This window comes from Mastigoproctus giganteus, chromosome 4 (genome assembly GCF_048544385.1).
Source record: "Mastigoproctus giganteus isolate SK-2022 chromosome 4, ASM4854438v1, whole genome shotgun sequence".
Classification (NCBI taxonomy): domain Eukaryota; kingdom Metazoa; phylum Arthropoda; class Arachnida; order Uropygi; family Thelyphonidae; genus Mastigoproctus; species Mastigoproctus giganteus.
Window position 1 is genome coordinate 28882694 of NC_143578.1, and position 17634 is coordinate 28900327.

Sequence of the window (17634 nt, forward strand, 5' to 3'; positions counted from 1 at the left end):
TGTCAACTACCAATACAGATGGAAGTTTGTTCCAGCAATCAACCGACTGCTGGAAAAATGCAAATTACCACACATCTATTCTATAACTGTCTTTCCTCAATTTGAATTTATACCCCCCCCCCCACAGGTTTGTAATCTGGGCAAGAGGAAGAATCCCATCAGCATTGAGCTTGCTCAAACCATTCAAGGCCTCATACAACTCAATCAGATCACCTTGCAGGTGCCTAGTCTCTAGATGTTGCAATTTACAGAAGTTAAGCTTTTCTTCATAACAGCAACCCTTTGTTCCCCTCACCAATCCCATTTCCCTTCTCTGTACTCACTCCAGCAGCTCTACATATTTCTTAAAATGAGGCTTCCAGACCTGTATACAGTACTCAAGGTGTGGCCTGACCATTGCCTTATACAAGAGGATAATCACCTCCTTATCCCTGCTAGCAAAATTCCTGTATATCATTGACAAGACCCCATGACCTACTCTTGCAGACTCTCTGCACTGCTCAGAAAACTTCATATCTGACTGCACAATATTCTCCAAGTCTTTTTTCATTCTCTACTAAGCTGAGTGTAGTTCCACCCAGTTGATATGTTACTCTGGGGTTACTGCTTCCCAGATGTAGTATTTTACACTTGCCAATGTTAAACTTCAGTTGCCACCTCTCAGCCCATCTGTTCAATTTCTTTAGATCCTGTTGAGTAGTGTACTATCATTAACAACCCTGCCAAACTTTGCACTGTCTGCAAACTTGGACATTAAACCTGATATATTTTCATCAATATCATTAATAAATACAGAAAACAACAAGGAATAAAAGAATAATAAGAATAAAATAATAGAGTTAATAAAACTAAGTTAATAATGTAGAAAAGTTATCAAAAAGTATATGGCCATGCTGCCGGTGTATTCTCCCATTACCTGTGCTTGAATGTTGACACTTCATGATTGGTTAGATTTATTATTCAATATTTGGAAAAATCCAAAAACTGGCAAACTCCAGGTCCCAGAGGTTGCTGAATTTTGGACACTGCACCCATATAACATTATTTAACACTAATATTGTAAAAATGCTTATAAGAATCATATTTACCTTAAAATAAACTGCACTGCCATTTGAAATATGTACAGGACTGGCAGAAAGTTTAACATGATCTTCAGCTTCCCAAGATACCTAATATATACATAATATAATATACATTAACAAAATGTACAATATATATAGAAGCTAAATATGATACACATACAAATCTGTAATAAAAATATGCAAGTAAATTTCTGAAAAATGCAGTATGCATTTTAAGATAAATTCAAGAGTAAAGCTATCTAAATTCTACATAATGTTTGTTCTTAATTGTCAATTTATGAGGAGTATGTATTTTAAACACACACACACGCTTTTCCTCTACATTATCTTCTGACTGATGACATACTGGGTCAATACATTCAATACATATACTTAATTTTACAGAAAGTAATACCATCAATTTTATAGTTAGGATGATAATAGCTGAAATATTAAGACATGCACAAAAAATAAATTCGATAAGAGGTAAAATTAATGGTTCTTATACATGCAGTAAAACCTAAGCATCAGAACATACGAAACTGATGATCATTTATCATGGACTACAGACTTAAATATATTTTATAAAAAAATATACAGGGGATCCTCGTTATCCAAGGATAATTGGTTCCAGAAAATTCCACTTAAAACGGTGACAAAATTTTTGTAATGTTTATTATTTAAATAAAACTAAATGCAACTAGGCATAATATTTTAAGAGTTTAAGATTCTATATCTATATAATATCGGTGTAGATACACCATAGACAACTCTTAAAGAAAAACTATGGTAGTAGTGTGAAATGTCATTTCATCTGTATCCCATATTGTGCTCATCTTTCACAACAAGTTGCCCATGTACTGCACTACCTCGAATAAGTAATGCTTCACTAATAGAGAAGACTATTGTTGCTTATTCTCGGTGGGCACAACCACCCAGATGGCACCGTTTAAAAGCTAGTTGGCTTTTCATTGGTGGATGAAAAGCCAACTAGCTTTGAAACAGTGCTGTCTGGGTGGGGGTACACACCGAGAATAACTAAAACAAGTCTTTTCTATTAGTGAAGCGTTACTTATTCAAGGTAGTGCAATACATGGTAACTCTTTGTGAAGGATGGGGAAGCGTTGCCTATTTGAGAGATTCGTGAGTGATTTAGTGGCGCCTCCGTAGCCAGGTGGGCAGGAGCAGCAGTGCATAGCACACGTTTCTTGATTAGACTGGGGTTTGAGCCAGTGCCCAACAAATACGGAGGATGCGGAAAGATCAAGGAATAACCACCGCATATCCCCGGAGCAATATGGCCTTAGCTGCTAATGCTCCTAAAAACCAAATAACAAACAACAACAAACGGGTGATTTAGTTCAGTGAGGCTCACATCTGGTGAGTATGGGCTTGGCAAACCCAGGGTCCTGAACTGGATATCATCATTCTTCTCTCTTGGTGATTCCTTTCTCCCTCCCTCCCTCCCTCCCTCCCTCTCTCTCTCTCTTCTCTCTCTCTCTCTCTCTCAGGGTAACTCGGAATTTTTTTTTGTTTTGGCTGGTGCAGCATAAGCCTCAAACTTCCTTGCACCATATGGCTAATAATAATAAGTAACTGTCCCTTCCTCCTTTCGGTGGCATTTCTTCCTCTCCTACTATCACTTTCCTATACCTTTTTTGCTTTCTTAAGTCTAATAGGGACAGTATGTGGATAACATAGTTTCTTAACCCATACCATTTTGCTAGCAGTGCCGTCTGGGTGGTGGTGCCCACCAAGAATAAGTAACAATCATCTTCTCTATTAGTGAAGCATTACTTATTCGAGGTAGTGTAATACATGGGCAACTCGTGAAGGATGAGCGCAATATGAGATACAGATGAAATGATGCCTTTCACACTACTACCGTAAATTTTCTTTAAGAGTTGTCTATGGTGTACCTACACCGATATTATATAGTAATATTTGTTATGTACTTGTACATAGTAAAAAATGGATGAAGGAACTGAAAAATGAGAAAATTATTTTATTATAATATGTTGCACAATATAAGGTTAAGTAAAGTTTATTGAAGTCAAACTATTTTTCAGTTGTACGAATAAAGAATGAATCCAGAGTTGTTCGTGTTTTTTTTTTGCTATATTTTTTAAGACAAAATTTGTGTCATAGCATTTAGTTATGTCTTTAACTTCATGCTTAACTTTTGTTGTTGCACAATCATGAAGAAAATCATTCTTACAAAAAATATTCAAGTGCTTGGTCAATTTTTTCAAGGGAAAAAGCTTTAATTCTTTAATTTTCAAATCCTCATAACTGCAGGGACTCAGATACCGGGGATTCCCCTATAAATATAAATTCTCAAAATAAAAGGCTCCCTTGGATGTGTGAAAGCAGTCAAGGGAGTATTTGTAATCTAACACAACAAGAGAGAGCATAGTAAAAGTTAAAGACATAATTCAATTCAGGCATTTAAATCATTTGAAAATTGTTTACATATCTGTATTCAGTTTCCATTTTGGGAGCACTTCGGTACTTTCAGGGACAGAAATTGACTTCTGGCCATAAAAGTTTGGGCTTATACTCAAATTAGAGACATTAGCAGAGGCATATGATGCAAGAAAGCAAGCTTATGCAGCATCAGCCAAAAAAAACACTCCCATTTCACCCATTCATTCATTCATTCCAAACATTTTTCTAGTTCTGCCTTGAATTTATTTATGCTATCAACTTCCACAACAGATGGAAGCTTGTTCCAGCAATTAACTACCCACTGGCTAAAGGCAAATTTCCATACATCTATTTTGACAACTGTCTTTCCTCAATTTCAGTTTATGTCCCTCAGGTTTGTAATCTGAGCAAGAGGAAGAATCTTATGAGCATTGAGCTTGCTCAATCCATTCAAGACCTTATACACCTCAATCATATCACCTCACAGATGCCTAGTCTCCAGGCACTACAATTTGCAGAACTTAAGCCTTTCTTGGTAAGAGTTCCCCTCACCCCTTTGTTCCCCTCACCAATCTTGCTGCCCTTCTTTGTACTTGTTCTAGCAACTATTTAAATACAGGATCATTCTGTTCACCATTTGGCATCTTTCATATTGTGGAATTAACTTTGCAACTGTGATGGCATGTTTGCATTATCAGGGTACCTGCCCACCCACTGATGAGTAAGCCAACAAGCTTTGAAACGCATCTGGGTGGTGGTGCCCACTGAGAATAAATAATAGTAGCCTCCTCTACTAGAGAAGCATTATTTATTTGAAGTAGTGCAATACCTGGTATCTTGTTGTGAAGGTAGTCACAATATGAGAAAATTAAACAATGCCTTTACACTACATATATAGTTAAATTTATGAGTAAACTATGGTGTATATTTACATCAATATTATATAGCAAGTGCTTTTTTGTACGCAAGTCCAACTTTGTCTTATAGACACTAAATACTTGTACAGTACAGTACAACTCATGGAGATTATAATCCCCAACAAACTCCACCACGCCGTATGTACAGTATTGTTTACAGCACTTTACAATTTGTAACCAAGTTAAATGAGGCTGAAAAAACACACAATGAATAATAATGTAGAGTACAGTATTTATTCAAAAGTAATTTAATCTAATACCTGTAAACAGTACTCTATATCATATAAACAAGATACACAAGAACAAAAATAAACAGGTTTTTTTTTTTTTGAGGTTGTAAAATTTAAAACAGTTAAAAATTTAAGCAATCAATTACATGCACAAATTGCAACTAACACGATATGCACAAGCGAGATATGGAGTAATAAGTTTATGAAGCTTTAAAAATAGGAATGAAGAGAAGATGTTTTTTATATGATTGAAAGTGTCTGCAGACTTCATAGAAGGGGAAAACACATTTTACCATAATGACATAAATACCCACAGAATTCCAGCTATCGGTATTAATGCAAATGCAATAAGATCAAGTTTACTACCCATTTATAACAGATTGCACTAACAGAAAAGTCCAATAAGCCGGAAACTGCAAATGGTTTTTATTGTTTTATGGTAGTGACCTCCAGAAATATGCTTTAGAAAAATATCATGAATGCCTTCAAAACTGATTTTTATAACCAAACAGTAATAAATGGTGTTGCAGTTGTTGAAGTAGGGTTATTTAGGAGCATCAGCAACTAAGGCCATATTGCTCCATTTATACTGTCTGTGAATTGTGTGTTCTGTGGTTGATTTTGTTTGCTGAATGAAAAACCCAAGTTCCCAGGACAATAAACGGTGAACGTGTGAACGGTAAAGCAGCTGATTCTAGTGATCATGTTAACCAGAGTGTACTTATTTCAGGGCTTACGATTGTCTATAGGGGATTATCTACAATTGTCTATATGGATTAAGTATGGTGTATTTACACCAATATTATATACCGTATTTTCTGGCTTATAAGACGCAAGGGCATACAAGATGCACCCTAGTTTTGGCCACATATTTTGGAAAAAATAATAACTCTTCTATTATCCTTCAATACTGTTTACGGTGAAACTAAGAAGCGATCTTTTACTGACTGATGTAAACAAATATGGCGACATGGCGTGATACGGGACGTAATCAGGGGGTAGGTATTAAAAATAAATTAAATGGAGTTACATTTATTTTTTTTATTAAATGGACTTACAACATGGAGTTTTTATTCAATTCATAAAACACAAGAAATTTTTTAAAATATTTATTTGTTCTAAAGATTATGAAATATCTGACATTTTCATTTATCCTTAATGTCACTTTCATCCATGTTATAAGCAATCTCTGAGTCAGATGAATCTATTTCCTCATACAAAAGGTGGTCGTCTTCCGTGCTGTCAAGAGCATTGGTTATGCCACACTTCTTAAACGATCGTACTATTGTCTCCATTTTAATTTCATTCCAAGCATTTTTGACCCACTGGCACACCTGTACAATGGTAGGTCTTTTGATGCACCCTGTTGATGTTAGTTCATGCTGTGGGAGCATCATCCATTTATTCCATTCTTCACGCATGTAGTCCTTGAAAGGCTTATTTATTGATACATCCAGGGGTTGCAATTGACCCGTTTACCCTCCAGGTATTACAGCCATTTGCGTGTTTAAACTTTTTAATCTTATCTTAGTACAATTAGTTAGGTGAGACTGGAACTGATCCCACACCTTTTCCAGCCAAAACCTCATGCCATGCTCATCCATCCATCCTTTGGGGTGAACTTGAATAAAAACTCCTGCTGGAATGCTTTCTTTCGGCATTGTTTTCCTTTTAAATATTAGTAATGGTGGTAACTTGGTACCATCCGCACAACATGCCAGCAGTGCTGTAAAATGGGATTTCTCATTGCCGGAAGTTTTGATGGTCACAGATTTAGCACCCTTAAAATCAAATGTCTTATTAGAGGGAACGTCAAACGTCAATGGAACTTCATCCATATTTGCAATTTGACTAAGTTCAAAGTCATTTTCTTTTCTGACTTTGATAACATATTGGTGAAAATCAATAATTTCGTTTTCGTACTCCTCAGGCATTTTCTGTGCTATTTTTGTTCTTGTTCGCATCGCTAATCCGTGTCTCTTCATAAATCTATAGCACCTGTAAAGTCATCATGCCCTCTTGCAGCTGCCCTCAATTTAGCTTCAGAAATGATATTTTTAGTCATTACCACAATACCTTGGCTCCTCTGATCTGTAACCCACGTCTTCATCTCATTCTCCAGTTCCTCCCACCTAGCTTTTTGCTTGCAAAGGTTGTGTTTTGACTTTATTGCTTGTCGAAGTTTCTCCTCTTGCTTTTGCCAGGCACATACCATTTTCTCGGTAGCAGGTGGTCCAAAATGTCTTTCAGCAGCACAGTTCCTATATTGCTTTGCAAATTCTATTACTTGTAATTTAAAGGCAATTATGTAGCAATGCCTTCTCAACAATTCCATCATAACAGGGTGTCCTGAAATTTATAAAAAAATTATTGATAGAGAAAATAATAATAATAAAATTAAATACGGTAATATATTTTTCTCAAAATAATGGTATATGCTTGGGTAAATGTTCAACCAATAATGAAATGTTTGTTTCTGAAAAAAAGAAGTAACGTAACAGAAATTCTTACTCACCCTAAGACAAATACGGGCGTCACTTTCTCTTTGTAAAAGACGGTTGGAATTGAAAAATCCTGATCCAGTCTAATTAGCCCGCCATACCATAAAAGCGCAAGATCATAGAGGAATACCATAAAAGAGTGAGATCATATTATAGAGGAAGCAAACACATGGGAAAATGAAACGAGTTTTTACTTACATCTGATTGTGAGATTCGTATCACGCAGATTTCAACAAATTTTCCACAAAAAAAAGATTACTGGTATGTATTGTTGCCATAGATTGTAACCACTGATAATTGTTAAAAATATATTTCAGCAGGTAAATCTTAAGTAAAATTGGTGTGAATTTCAAAGGGAAGTTTTCAGAACTCAGTTTACCGGCACTGCATCATCGAAAGTGCATTGCCGGTAGTCTTTAAACATTGACCATATTAGATGCAGGGTGATTTTCTGAGTATTTCTTCGCGAAAAAAACCGCATCTTATAAGCCGGAAAATATGGTATATAAATTTATGTCAAATAAGCACATCACAAAAAAATCACTTTTAACCAAAGAATGCAAAAACAAAACATGCTGCCAACATGTTTACCAACACTGCTATTGGCTGAGAGGAAGGACTATGTGGTCTAGTGGTCTGGGTGGTGGTGCCCATCTGAGAATATTCTTCTCTACTAGAGAAGCATTGCTTATTCGAAGTAGTGCAATTACCTGCTATCTCGTTGTGAAGGTAGCCACCACATATGAGATATAATGAAAAGGATGCCTTCATACTAGGTATGTAGTTTAATTTAAGGGGTTAAGTATGGTGTATCTACATTGATATTATATATATAGTTAATTTAAACCCATATGGAACTATGCCTTATGCATAATCCCATGTAGGTTTAAATTAACTATATACAGTAGAACCCGAATAAGAAATTCCTGCATAAGAAGTTTTCCCCTGTACTAGGTTTGGTTTATTAAGTCCTAGCTTCAACTCTGTATATTGTAATGTATTATTTTCCCATGTAAGAAGTTTCCCAGGTAAAAAGTTTTTCCGCATAAAAAGTCTGTGATAAAGAATACACAGTGTATTATTATAATGACGTTTTCCCACTTAATACATTTTTAAATATAGAAATTATTTATTTTTAATATTAAAAAATATTAAACAATATAAACATTTGGTAATCGAACAAGTCAGTGCCAAGCATCATTTTAGTTCGTAGTAAACCACCAAAGTAGGCGAAATGGCTTCGTTTTTGATATACATGTATCTCATATTGTGAATGCCTTCACAACCGGCGGATACCACCACCACCACCCAGGGGTGCTGGTATCTGCTGAGAATCCACTGTCGAAGCATTGCTTATTCGAGGTAGTTCAATATCAGGATAACTCGTTCTGGGGGCATTCACAATATGAGATATAACAGAAACGATGCCATTTCGCCCACTTCGGTGGTTCACTACAAACTAAAACGATAACTTGTTCAATTAGTGAATTTTCCATAGTCAGGCTTTTGGCACTAATACCTTTTTAAGTTTTTAGTATAAACATTTTGATATAATGAAAGTGACATATTGCAATTGTTTTCATCAATATCCATAATTGGATACGTAGACTGCATTAAGTTCTAATGGTTGTGAACAGTTCTGAATCACTAAGTGGATTGTTTCTCTGTCATGATTGTGACCTTTTAAGGTATGTTAAAACTCCAAAGGAGCTCATTTTTCTACTTGGTAATGAATTAGAAAAATGAATTAGAATTAGAAAAAGAATGAATTAGAAAAAGCAATTAGAAATCCTCAGTTTAAAAATATTTCCCATAGACAGAGTAAAATATTTATAAATTCTGAAATAGTACTTAAAAGTCATATTTAACTTATGTATGTGTATCTTTTCATTTTTATTTGTTTAGTTAATATTCCATACCTTAGGTCATTTTCCCTTCTAAGAAGTTTTCCATAAGAAGTTCTAAACCTCCAGTCCCTTGGAAAACTCCTTAGCATTAGCAAGAGCACATGATGCAAGAAAGCAAGCTTATATAACATCAGCCAAAAAAAAACAAAAAAAAACACACACACACCCTTCTCATTTCATCCATCCATTTGCTCCAAATGTTTGTCTAGTTCTGCCTTTAATCTGTTTCTTATCCAGGTTCTACTGTATATAATTTATATATTATATATATAGTTATATATTTTAGATTTCAAAATATAAGAGCAATGAAGCTCAATTCTTCCTACATGAGTACTATTTGTAAAATATAAAGAACTACTCATACCTTTTGATAGGAAAATTCTTCAGCCCGATGCTGACATCAAATTGATCCAATTAATACATTATGTAAAAGGACTAATATTTTAAAAGGAACAATATTTTAAAAACCATAATATCATGTTATAAATTTAGTCCTTTTACATAATGTATTAATTGGATTATTTTGATGTGAGCGTTGGGCTGAAGAATTTTCCTATCAAAAGGTATGAGCAGATCTTTATATTTTACAAATAATATTATATGTATATAGTTATATAATTTGTATATAATATTTAAATTAACTATATATATACAGAAAAGACTTAAATTTAGTCTTTAAACGACAAATTTATATAAAACTAACATAATTTACATTATAAAAATGACTTTTTTAGAGAGATAAATAGCTTAGTTATATAACAGAAATTTCAGCTTCTGAGGTCTTGGAACAAATTACCAAAAAACAATGTGTTATTGGGTTCACATTACAATGTTTTCATGATACAATGGTATCTCTGGAATGGATTAATATCGAAAAGTGGGGGTCCACTGCACATGGCAGCTGATTTTAGCAATTCACATGCATGGTTCAAAACTGTCGATGTATTTTCGATATACAGTATTTTTATTAATTTTGAGAAGCTTTGTGCTTAGTACGTATCTCCGAGTTGTATGTAAGTAGAGAAGTGCCTGTACTTATGTACTGAGCTCTTTTCCAACACTATGCAGTAAGTAGTCAACTTGGGAAACTGTTTTAATCAAATTTTCCATGCAGAAATACTGACAGATTACTGATATGTACAGTAAATACTTTTACATATGCATAAAAAATTTATTTAAAAAATAAATGTTTTCAATTTCAACTGAAATAAAAGCCATATATGGACTAGAGGAAATGCATCTAAAAAAAAAAAAAAAAAAAAAAACACTTCCCATTTCACCCATCCATTCACTCCAAAAGTTTGTCCACCTCTTCCTTGAATTCATTTAAGCTATCCACTTCCACAATAATAGATGGATGTTTGTTCCAGCAATCAACTACCTGCTGGCTGGCTGGCCAAAAGGCAAATTTCTGAACATCTATTCTACAACTTTCTTTCCTCAGTTTGAGTTTATGCCCCCTCAATTTATAATCTGGGCAAGAGGAAGAATCCCATCAGCATTGTGCCCACTAAAACCATTCAAGGCCTTATACAACTCAATCAGTCTGGCACAGATTACAGTACCATTTACAGGAGTTTGAGAACGAAGGTAGCCTGTGCGGACGAACATTTTTACCGCTCCTGGAACAGAGAAGTTTTTTCTGATTTATTTTCTATTTTATTAGCTTAAATTGGCATATTAACTTATTTTCTAGAGTAGCTTTATATTCCTACTTACGATACTTAGTTTAAAGTAACTTAGATAGAGATTTTGTAGGTATTACTTAGTTTCGGAAAAGGTATCGAATCCACGTGTTTACCATTCGTAAAGTGCCACCATTGTCACGCAATACAAAATATCTCCAACTAGATAGCATAAGCTTAATATAGTATAGTATAGTACATAATATTGTCAATTAATCAGATAATTAATCTTGTTGGAACTTCATTGTCAATTAAATTGTACTTTTAACTATATATATAACGACTTAGGTTACGTAACATAAATAATTAGTAAAAAATAAATAATTAATACTTAACTTGATACGGAAGTTATATAAAGGGATTTCGTAGATAACACTCGATACTGAAACATAAATATAGCATTATAACTGTGTTGGGATACAAGTTTAGGGTTTTAATTTTGTACTGAAATTTTATTGAAATTAAATCGAAATCATGACTCAGACCAGAGCAGCAAAGCAAAAGGCTCAAGCTAATGGGAGTGTGGCTCAGGGGAGAACTGAGGGGGGCAATTGCCCTCTGAATCACAGCCTATTAAAATGCACTACTTGCTTGATGTTTGTGGAGCAGACGGGTACGGGACATGATACTGCCATGGGGGATGTCTTTGTGTGTGTGCAATGCAAGGAGTGTAAGGAAATCAGGCGACAACTCAGCATTGTTATGGGCCTATATGAGAGCTCGAAGGACAGGGTGGATGCCCTCAAAGGAGTAAAAGTGAGGGGCCCATCAAGCTCTCAGCTGCCCACACCAATGCCAGAGCTTGCACTTGGTCATCATGCAACACAGCGGCAGCTCCCAAGGCAGAATGCGCTGGTCCCAAAGGAACTAGTAGTTGTTGGTGACTCTATTGTCAGGGAAACGGGAAACATGCTTTGTAAAAAGGATAGGTGGAACAGGACAAGGGTATATCTGCAAGGGGCAAAGATTGATGATGTTATAGAGCGAATATCATCTTTTAAGAGCACAAAAGGTGATATAGTTGTACACGTTTTGGCACTAATGATATTAAGAGTAGGAGACCGTCGGAATTACTTAACAAGTACAGGTCACTGTTGAAAAAAAGCCGTGAATTAGGGTTGAATTTGAAAGTGTCTGCAATTCTGCCCAGACACAATAGGAGGGAGTATATGATCAGAGCCCTGTCGATCAATTCGGCACTGGAAAGATTGTGCAAGGCTCAAGGGGTAGAATTTTTTTCAGCCTGGTCTGTACTTGCTAACAGGAGAGACTGTTTCTACAGGGATGAGATACACTTAAATAGAAAGGGTGCAAGAATGTTTGCTGATGCTATCGAGGCAGTGTTAGGTGGGTCGGAAAATTGCTAGATTCGGGAGATACAAGTACCAATAGATTAACAGTAGCCACTGGCAGAGGTGAAAGTGATTCTTGCACTGCTTCTATTGGAATGAGCCGCAGCCTGGAAAATAAGATGCAGGATATTTCAGAGACCGCTGGGAATCATTGGGGTACAAGTAAACACATGGGTTGTGTTAGGGTAGCTAAGAAAAAGAACAGGTGCATGTATACTTGCGTGCACACCAATGCTAGGAGTTTAGTAAATAAATTTGATGAATTTGAGGTATTGCTCAAAACATCAAAGGCAGATATTGTGGGGATAACGTAGTGTCATCAAAACATCAAAGGCAGATAACGTAGTGTCACACAGATATAAGGAATGCAGAACTGGAATTTGGGGAGTATAATGTATACAGAAAGGATAGACAGGATAGGAAGGGAGGAGGGGTTATGCTATTAGTTAAGAAATACATAAAATCCAAGGAAGTGAAGCCAGTCGACATCGCTGGACAGTGCAGTGTCTAGTCAGTTTGGAGTGACATAAGCATTGGGAGATCAAAATCGAGAGTAGGAGTGTGCTATAGGCCTAATGACTCTGATGAGTATAATAAGGAACTGTACAGGGAAATAGAGTGGGCCAGTAAATCAGAGAGTCTTATAATGGGGGATTTTAATTTCCCAGATATTGACTGGAATTTGGGGGCTGGTCACTCACACACTAGCAAGGCTTTTGTGGATTTATTGGGTGATTGTTTTCTACATCAGCATGTTCGGGAGGCAACTAGAGGGAGTAATACTCGTGATTTGATTACCGGTAGTGATTCTTCATGCATTAAGAATCTGCAGGTAGATGAGCCGCTGGGTGGCAGTGATCACAGTGTGCTAAAGTGGGATTTACTCAAAGAGGTAACTACCATTAGGGGTAAAGGGAAGGGTTATTGCTTTCGTAAAGGCGACTACGATGGAATAAGACAGTATTTAAATTCTATACAGTGGGACCAACTGATGCTGTTACCAACAGCAAATTAAAAATGGGAAGCATTCAAAGAACTTATCTTGGAAGCTACTAGGCTTTACATACCAACTAAGAAATATTGTTCAAGGTTTAGGCTTAAATGGATGTCAGATGAACTAATGAGACATATGGCAGAGAAGAAAACTGCATGGGATACATACAAATTAACACGTGACACAGAAGCCTATGATAGATACAAGTTGATTTGTAACTAAGTTACAAAAGAGGTTACGCAGGCGAAAGCAGATTACGAGAAATCTTTGGCAAGGGATGCAATGAAAAACAGTAAAAAGTTCTTTACTTATGTAAACTCTAGAAGCAAGGGAATGAATCAGATTGGTCCACTTGATATCGATGGGTCAACTGTTGATGATCCTGCTCAGGTAGCTAACAAACTAAATGAATATTTTGCATCAAAATTGACACATGAGGAGTTATTCAGCAAGGAGAATGCCACAGGTGTATTCAACTCTGGCAATAAGCTAGAGAATCTTGTAATAACTGAGAGTAAAGCGGAGGAGAGATTGTTGAAGATAAACACAAGAAAGGCACCTGGGGTGAATGGGATCTATCCAGTTATATTAAAGGAGGCAGCAAAGGAAGTAAGCAAACCCTTAGCCATAATTATGACAGCTTCCTTGGACTCAGGGGAAGTACCCATGGACTGGAGATGTGCAAATGTGATCCCAATTCACAAAGGAGGATCAAAGGGCGACACAAATAATTATAGACCTGTTAGTTTAACTTCTGTTCGTGGAAAATTAATGGGGGCACTGGTTAAAGAAGCACTGCAGGATTATCTAGAAGACTTCAGTTATAGCTCGGACGCAGCATGGTTTTGTTAAGGGGAAGTCTTGCCTTACCAATTTGATTGGATACTATGATGCAGTCATAAAAGAACTGGATGCATTGAATAACTTTGATATTATATACTTGGATCTTAGAAAGGCTTTTGATACTGTTGCACACTGAAGACTGCTGCACAAATTGGCGCAGTGTGGAATTGGAGACAAATTGCTACTATGGATAAAGCATTAGCATTAGTAGAGGCATATGATGCAAGAAAGCAAGCTTATTCAGCATCAGCCAAAAAAAAAAAAAAAAAACACACACCACTCCCATTTCACCTCTCCGTTCATTCGAAATACCTGTCCAGTTGAGCTTTAAATTTGTTTAGGCTATCAACTTCAACAACAAGTGATGGAAGTCGGTTCCACCAACCAACCACCCGCTGGCCAAAGGCAAATTTCCGCACATCTACCCGACATCCGTCCTTCCTCAATTTGAATTTATGCCCTCTGAGGTGATTATTCTGAGCAAGATGAAGAATCCCATTGGCTCAAACCATTCAAAGCCTTATACACCTCTATCAGATCACCTCGCCGGTGCCTAGTCTCCAGATTCTGTAATTTGCAAAACTTAAGCCTTTCTTCGTAAGAGCAACCCTTTGTTCCATTCACTAATCTTGTTGCCCTTCTCTGTACCCGTTCCAGCAGCTCTACATCTTTCTTGAAATGAGGCCTCCAGACCTGTATACAGTACTCAAGATGTGGCCTAACCATTGCCTTATACAAGGGAATAATCACCTCCTTATCCCTGCTAGAAAAATTCCTGTATATCATTGACAAGACACCATGAGCTACTCTTGCAGCTCATCTGCACTGCTCAGAGAACTTCATATCTGCCTGCACAATTACCCTCAGGTCCTTTTCATTCTCCACACTGTCAGTGTAGTACCGCAGAGTTGATACGTTGCTCTGGGGTTACTGTTTCCCATATGTAGTACTTTACATTTGTCAATGTTAAACTTCATTTGCCACCTCTCAGCCCATCTGTTCAACCTTTCCGGATCCTGTTGCAGCAGCATAGCGTCAGTAGTGTCCTTAACAACCCTGCTAACCTTTGTATCATCTGCAAACTTGGACATTAAACTTGATATCCCATCATCAATATCATTCATAAACACCGAAAACAACAACGGACCCAACACTGAACCCTGAGGAACTCCGCTAATAACATTAGTCCACGTTGAGCAGTGTCCATTGATTACCACTCTCTGTCTTCTCCCCCTCAACCATCCCCTTATCCATAGCAGCAATTTGCCTCCAATGCCACACTGCTCCAATTTGTGCAGCAGTCTTCCATGTACAACAGTATCAAAAGCCTTTCTAAGATCCAAATATATAATATCAAAGTCAATATCACCCTGCATCCAGTTCTTTTGTGACTACATCATAGTATCCAATCAAATTGGTCAGGCAAGACCTGCCCTTAACAAAACCATGCTGCGTCTGAGCTATAACTGAATTCTTGTCTAGATGATCCTGCAGTGCTTCTTTAACCAGTGCCTCCATTAATTTACCTGGAACAGAAGTTAAACTAACAGGTCTATAATTACTTGTGTCAGCCTTTGATCCTCCTTTGTCACATTTGCACTTCTCCAGTCTATGGGTACCTCCCCTGAGTCCAAAGAAGCTCTCATAATTATGGCTAGGGGTTTGCTTACTTCCTTTGCTGCCTCCTTTAATATAACTGGATAGATCCCATCCACCCCAGGTGCCTTTTTTATGTTTATCCTCAACAATCTCTCCTCCACTTTCCTCTCAGTTATTACAAAATCATCCAGCTCACTGCCAATGTTTACTTTACCTACATCATTCTCCTTCCTGAATAACTCCTCATGCGTGAATGTAGATGCAAAATACTCATTTAGATTGTTAGCCACCTGAGCAGGATCCTCAACTGTTGAACCATCAATATCCAGTGGACCAATCTGATTCATCCCTTTCCTTCTTGAATTTAAATAGGTAAAGAATTCTTTTCTGTTTTTCTTTGCATCCTTTGCCAAGGATTTTTCGTAGTCTGCCTTTGCCTGCCTAATCTCCTTTGTGACTTGGTTACAGACCAACTTATATCTATCATAGGCTTCCATGTCACCCATTAATTTGTATGTATCCCATGCATTTTTCTTCTCTGCCACATGTCTCATTAGTTCATCTGACAACCATTTAGGCCTAAACCTTGAACAATATTTCTTAGTTGGTATGTAAAGCCTGGTAGCCTCCAAGATTAGTTCCTTGAATGCTTCCCATTTTGAGTTTGCTGTTGGTAACATCCTTTACGAAAACAAAAACCCTTTCCTTTACCTCTGATGGTAGTTACCTCCTTGAGTAAATCCCACTTCAACACACTGTGATCACTGCCACCTAGTAGTTCATTTATCTGCAGATTCTTAATGCATGAAGAATCACTACTGATAATCAGATCAAGAGTATTGCTCCCTCTTGTTGCCTCACGAACATGCTGATGTAGAAAACAATCATCCAATAAATCCACAAAAGCCTTGCTAGTGTGCGAGTGACCAACCCACAAATTCCAGTCAATATCTGGGAAATTAAAATCCCCCATTATAAGACTCTCTGATTTACTGGCCCACTCTATTTCCCTGTACAATATCTTATTATACTCATCAGAGTCATTAGGCCTATAGCACACTCCTACTCTCAATTTTGATTTCCCTATGCTTATGTCACACCAAACTGACTCGACATTGCCCTGTCCATCGATGTCGACTGGCTTCACTTCCTTGGACTTTATGTGTTTCTTAATTAATAGCATAACCCCTCCTCCCCTCCTGTCCTGTCTATCCTTTCTATACACATTGTATTCCCCAAATTCCAGTTCCGCATTACTTATATCTGTGTGACACCACGTCTCTGATATCCCAACAATATCTGCCTTTGATGTTTTGAGAAATACCTCAAATTCATCAAATTTATTTACCAAACTCCTAGCATTGGTGTACACGCAAGTATACATGCACCTGTTTCCATTCTTAGCTACCCTAACACAACCCATGTGTTTACTTGTACCGCAATGACTCCCAGCAGTCTCTGAAATATCCTGCATCTTGTTTTTCAGGCTTCTGCTCATTTCAATAGAAGCAGTGCAAGAATCACTTCCACCTCTGCCAGTGGCTACTGTTAATCTATTAGTCCTTGTATCCCCCCCCCCAACTAGCAGTTTTCCGACCCACCTAACACTGCCTCGACAGCATCAGCAAAAATTCTTGCACCCTTTCTATTTAAGTGTATCGCATCCCTGTAGAAGCAGTCTCTCCTCTTAACAAGCACAGTCCAGGCTGAAAAAAATTCTACCCCTTGAGCCTTGCACAATCCCTCCAGGGCCGAATTGGTCGACAAGGCTCTCATCATATACTCCCTCCTATCGTGTCTGGGCAGAATTGCAGACACTTTCAAATTCAACCCTAATTCACAGCTTTTTTTCAACAGTGACCTGTACTTGCTAAGTAATTCCGCCGGTCTCCTACTAAAGGGGTGGTTGAGGGGAAAAGACAGAGAGTGGTAATCAATGGACACTGCTCATCGTGGATTAATGTTATTAGTGGAGTCCCTCAGGGTTCAGTATTGGGTCCATTATTCTTTTCTGTATTTATAAATGATATTGATGATGGTATATCAAGCTTAATGTCCAAGTTTACAGACGATACGAAGGTTGGCAGGGTTGTTAAGGACACTACTGACACTATGCTA

General features: G+C 37.1%; 1 protein-coding gene across 3 annotated transcripts in view; it reads right to left on the reverse strand.

The window, feature by feature from the left end:
- Window positions 1-17634, reverse strand: part of LOC150086503 (multiple PDZ domain protein-like) — a 431516-nt gene that overhangs the window by 224534 nt on the left and 189348 nt on the right. For all 3 annotated transcript variants that reach the window (XR_016546894.1, XM_090372609.1, XM_090372607.1), the window contains exon 13: window positions 1089-1169. Coding sequence is in view for 2 of the 3 variants with exons in the window: in XM_090372609.1 (XP_090228735.1) it covers window positions 1089-1169 (81 nt within the window). In the remaining variant the exon portion in view is untranslated. The remainder of the gene's footprint in view (window positions 1-1088; window positions 1170-17634) is intronic.